General features: G+C 48.9%; 1 protein-coding gene across 1 annotated transcript; it reads right to left on the bottom strand.

Annotated features, from left to right (window-relative positions):
- Nucleotides 1–101: 101 nt before the first annotated feature.
- Nucleotides 102–5,003, bottom strand: LOC126530437 (selenoprotein P-like). The gene is made up of 3 exons (XM_050177710.3): nt 4,893–5,003; nt 2,735–2,933; nt 102–869 (listed from the first exon to the last, which is right to left on the bottom strand). The coding sequence occupies exon 3, from the start codon at nt 833–835 to the stop codon at nt 317–319; it is 519 nt and encodes a 172-aa protein (XP_050033667.2). The 5' UTR covers nt 836–869; nt 2,735–2,933; nt 4,893–5,003; the 3' UTR covers nt 102–316.
- Nucleotides 5,004–5,476: the final 473 nt, after the last annotated feature.

The following is a 5,476-nucleotide window of genomic DNA, read 5'->3' as shown; positions in this document are numbered from 1 at the left end:
TTAAGCTGGCCTAGCCAGAAACAGCTGGCGCTGCTGGCTATTACCGCCTGAGCATACTTTAGAAAACCGTAAACGCAGCGTACGAGAAAATGACAGAGCCATTTGGAAGCGGGGCCACACGCGGCCCTCCTTTTACTACGCGTCCCAGGCGAGGCCTCCTCGGGCCACGTCTCGCACAGCGCGGCATCGGACACGTGAGCCTTGGGCGAGTGCGCCCTGGTTTGACCCAGCGTCTTCATGGGGGACCGCAACCCTTGTCAGAGACCCACCAGGACGCGCAGGGACCGGAGGACTCGAACGGATGGCTCTACTGTCATCAGGAACCGCAGGCAGCGCCGAGCTCCTGGCAGCTGGGCGCTTGCCGGCAATAGGGGCTCTCGATGCGGCTGTTCGGGTGGCAACAGACTCTCAACTGCATCTGCTTGCGCTCGTCGCACTGCTCGGACTCGTCGTCCTGCTCGCCGCCGAACAACATGTGCAGCACGCGCCAGCCCAGCGAATTGCGCCGAGCCGAGGCGTCGGTAGTGCGAGGGTTTCTCTCGACTGGCTCTTCGCAGCTGAGCCCGCACGGCTCGCCGTCGTAGGCACGCCGCAGGGAGTCCTCGACCACGGGCAGGTGACCCGGCAGAACGAGGCTGATGGGGAACGGGACGTAGTAGGCAAGCCGGCCACAGCGATCGAAGATGAAGACGTCGTCCTTGCTGCCACCCATGGTGGTCCACACTGGCTCCTCCTCGCTCTCCTGGTGCACGGCGAACGAAACGCGCCGGTCGAGATGGTCGCGCAGGTGCGCCGACTTGCGGTCGTTGACCACCAGGAACTGCAGTTCGCTCATGTTGGCCCGAAGCCGCTGCAACAGAGCCTCCAGACTGCGCAGCGGATAAATCGCGCATCGTGGCGCCATGCTATATCAACTCACCACCCACGGACTAATCTACCGGGACAAACCCAGACTGCTCTCTCGACCATCCTAAAGAAGTTTCGAACTCACACACATAGCATTTGCTTAGGAGACAGGCTTGAAGAGCTCGTTATGGCCCATCCCCTTTATTCCCTCTCTCCCAATATGGCTTCTGTCATCTTTTCCAATTAAGCATTTATTCAATCAATCGTGTGCGTCTTACTACGTCGCGATAATAGCACACGGTATGCATTTGAAGAAGCCACTAAACAACGCTCACTTTTGTCAATGTTACATATAGCGCTGCGCAAGTAATTATCAGCAACGAAGCACATACTAGCTATTGTCATACCGCTATTGTCATGTTCTTCAACCAATGTGGCAAGATGACCGGCCTCGTTGGCACTTCATATACTGATGGCCTTATGGCATAGCACAAACAGGGACAGGCAAACAGAAGAGTTGGCTAGACGCATACACATATGATTGTGCTTGCCGTCACGTGTTCTTTCGTCCCCGTTTCTCTGCGCACTATCCTGCTAGGCCGTGAACTCCAAGCTCTCCTTACTGCATTCGAAAGATCAACGTGATGTAGTTGCGAAGTGTTGCTTCTGAGATGTTGGGACATTTCGGCGTGGTATAAAAATTGTCGCAATGTGTTCTCCCTCCCCACTTTTCTTATCACTTTTATCGTGAGTCAGCGCAAAATAAACACAAACACGCTGTTTGTTCACCATAAATTAACAGCCGACAATTCATTATTGTAGAAGCGAACGTGGTGCTGACGAGATAATATCGCGCGCTTTCAGAACGTGCCATGGAAAGTTAATAAACCCGTTAGTTGTTCACTTAGGAAATGCGTGGTGCATAAAAATGCTAAATTGAGACATGGTGCGAAAGAACGCACGAGTGCGAACGCTTGCGCTCTGACCCCGCTTGTATCTGGTGCTGTTTTGCACAGTGCACTGAATAACATTGCACCGTAACTAGCCCCACTTTATGCATGGCGAAAGTGGCTGTATAACGGTTACGGTAGCTGCCTTTCGCGTTCATTATATATTTATGTGTCTTCGTAATGGCATGACTGTGATAATTTATCATTGTGGTTAGTGAATGAACTCGCCAACATGACATGGCTGGATTGCTTTTGCCCGGTATGTGGCAATAACCGCTGTTGGGCGTGCAATTAAGTAACGGTGGTTTTAAATTGGTTGAGGGATAGTAAGTTCTTAAGAAGGAACAAAGAATACCATTGAAAAGGGACATATTTAGCATGCCCATTTACAGCTTACTTAACTTCTTATGGCGATTATACATATTTTAGAGAAATATTATTAACTTCGTGAACAGTTCGCAAGAATATGATGCACTTATGATTATGATATCTGTAACCGTTACAAGGTTGCGCAGTTGTAGGCATCTGTTACATTCTCAGAATATTGGAATGTTTCTCAATTGTTTGTGAAGAACAAGAGGGAGTAAATCGACAGTCTGCTACCGGCACTGCCAATAATCTGCATCTCTTAGTTTCAAATGCATCGCGCTTCAGTCAGATTAATAAAGCGTTCGCCTCATGAGAGCAGTTCAGCCTTGGACATGTGTCCGATAGAAGATGGCAAAGTTAAGGCATCGCCTCCGACAGGTCATTCGAGATCATTTCAGCAGCCCGGTTCTGTTTTTGGGAAATCCTTCTGCGAGGCTCACCAGGGTTAAAGCCAGGACAAACTGCGGCCCCGACTGGGCTAAGTTGGGGCGCGGCAGACTCTGATTGCGTCTTAGAGAACATATACCGCACATCCGTCATAGCTAGAAGAGCGAGGCGCCGTCCCTTACCCGGAGGCCTGCTGCCTACACAAAGATCAGGAAGCCTTGAGTAACGCCACAAGCGTGACGTTTCCTCGGTGCTGGGCGAGCACGTCCTGCCCGCCCACGGTCCACGCTTCGGGCGTGCCGCAGATGGGAGCTCGGGCTGCCGCGGCGGCCTGCAGGCAGCCCGCTAGCAGCACCAATAACCGGGCCGCCATCTTGACTCCTGCGCAGAACATGCAACAACACTTGAATGGTTGCAGTCGTCACGCCGAAAGGCGAGAAGTGGTGTTAGGCGAGGTTGCGGATAGGATTTACAGCAATGTGGCAGCCTCGACGCGCTGGTATTCCATATTTAAGAAGTGTACAGGCACAAACAAGGAAAACTCGGATGAAAAAAGGCACACACAGCAGACCCCAATCACACCAGACCTCCATCAGTCGCACTGTATATATATATATATATATATATATATATATATATATATATATATACAAAATCGCAAGCGTAATGGGAAGACGTGGGTTTGTAACCCGACTGCGGCCATTTGTTTTTTTCACCGACTTTCAATATCATCTTTTTATTAACTAATAATAATTTCCCCTATGTTGTCTTTCCTTCGTGTCATTCTTGTCGGCTCCTTATGATTTTACTAATGAAAATCGGCCGCCTCAGTTTCCACGCTTCTCGTTTATTACAAAGCGAGGGTATCGTTTCCGGCAGCTTTGATGTATTCAAGTACCATGTGTGGTTTCTTTTTTTACCACTTGCCTTCACCCTAAACATTCACGTAATACGTGACGCCTGTGGTAGATCGGACGTTCCAAATCGATTGCATGGCCGTGAATGGTGGCGCTGGCTAACACTCCCGGCGGATAGTTCTAATGGACAAACAAAGTTATTGCTAATAAATATCCCAGAAAGCGTGTGGGAAAACGACGCCACGGTAGGTCAGTTGGTAAGAGCATCGCCTGTGTAATGGAGGACGTGCATTTCTATCCCACCTGCCGGCCAGTTGTACTACCATCCACTTTCATTTCCACTTATTTATCGTTTATTTACGTCAGTTATTAAGTACAAATAATTGCCGCTACGCTGTCCTTCATGTCATGTCATTGTTGTTCGCTTGTGAGATTTAACTAATAAAAATGAGGTCCTTCGGTTTCTTTTCTTTTCTCTCTCTCTCTCTCTCACTATATATATATATATATATATATATATATATATATATATATATATATATATATATATAGTGCTACTGGCCAACGAGAATCACCATTGTGGCCTACGTCACTGTGTGACACCGCTATTGCTATTTGTAAATCTGTAAAGTCTTTTTACAACAGCATCACTTGCGTTCACTCTTAAAACTAGTATAGAGGACACCAATTTTTACGACGTTTATCAGAATAGTAGTACTGGAACTACCCGTTACCCAATCCACACACATGACTTGCACGCGATGTTAAAAGCGCTTTCGCTACAGATTCTGTTCCCTGTTTTCTTGCGTTCCTCTGCAACCTTCTCAGAGATGAGAAGAATAGTTTAAAATACTTCTGTAAACATATCCACATCAGTATCGTCCCGAGTTCCTTTAGCTACGGTGTCCCCCGACGTCCGCATGCATTGTTCCCTACCCCTGCTCGCTTTATTCGTATATTCTGTTCAACAGATTTTCCTTAACTGGCACTGTGAACGGAACTCTAATGCTGTGAACGCCATTTCCTTATAAGTCAGCATGTTCTGCGTCTGGGGTTGTTTTCCTGTCGTCCATGCAGCATACGATGCTACTGACTTCCCGTGGTTGCTTTCTGTTGCACTCCCAGCAGTTTTCGTCATCCGAAGACATGACCCGAGTGCTCTTTCTTTTTTTATTCTTGCGTTACAATAAATCAACTAAACGGTGAGAGTATGGTAGAGCTTCGCTCCGCGATCCACAGAGGTAACACACAGAAACCGCACACGCGGCAACATAGTCACGGTGAAAAAAACTAAGAGAAAGCGTGTGTGAAGAACTGCCCAAAAGAAAGCACAATTAACGATTGCTGGTTTCATAGGTCTCGTACTCTAGCGAGCCTAATGATAGACTAGAACGCGAGCGCTGCGCTGTACTCATCAAATTCTCGCCACGAATATGCACCGTACTACCCGCCGCGTCAGGATTCAGCCAGGTCACGTTCTCACCTGCCTGCAGGATGGGAGCGTCGAGTGGGGCGGCTGTCGTCGGGGGCTCTGGGAGACTCGAGTGCCGAGATCCGAACTGCACTGGCTGCAATCACCACCGCGCGCGCACTCCAGATAAGTCGCCTCTCGCGGCCACCCCTTGAAGCGCGCGCAGAATCGGAGAGGCACCGTGGTAGATAGGATGTCGTTGTTGATGCTGCTCTGGCTGGAGAGCGCACGACCTTCGGCTAAGTGGCTGCTGCCGCCTCCCCCTCTGCGCGCTGAAAGTCGCGCGCGTGGGCTGCGCCACTCTACGTCTGTGCTTTCGACAGTTGCCATGGCTCGGTGCTAAGAGGCGACCGACTCGGCAAGGAGTCAGTAGTGCTCGGACAACCTAGCTCCAATTCTTCAATCGCTGAACGAAATCGTAGCAATAAGATTTGAAAGCCAACACCTGCTAGCTCTGGGATGTGAAGTGACTTCTCAATCACTTTATAATTGTTATAATTGTTATAATTACAGTTTTCCAGTGCTATTCTATTTCTTAACACTGTCACCCTTTATTTTTCTGAATTTTCAATTACTTTTTTAATTGTAACCCCGCT

The sequence above is a fragment of the Dermacentor andersoni genome, chromosome 4 (assembly GCF_023375885.2).
Source record: "Dermacentor andersoni chromosome 4, qqDerAnde1_hic_scaffold, whole genome shotgun sequence".
Taxonomy (NCBI): domain Eukaryota; kingdom Metazoa; phylum Arthropoda; class Arachnida; order Ixodida; family Ixodidae; genus Dermacentor; species Dermacentor andersoni.
This window is presented reverse-complemented; position numbering and strand designations above follow the sequence as displayed.

Bases quoted from the DNA above. Each gene is read 5' to 3' on its own strand.
- LOC126530437 (XM_050177710.3), bottom strand. From the start codon at position 835: ATGAGCGAACTGCAGTTCCTGGTGGTCAACGACCGCAAGTCGGCGCAC.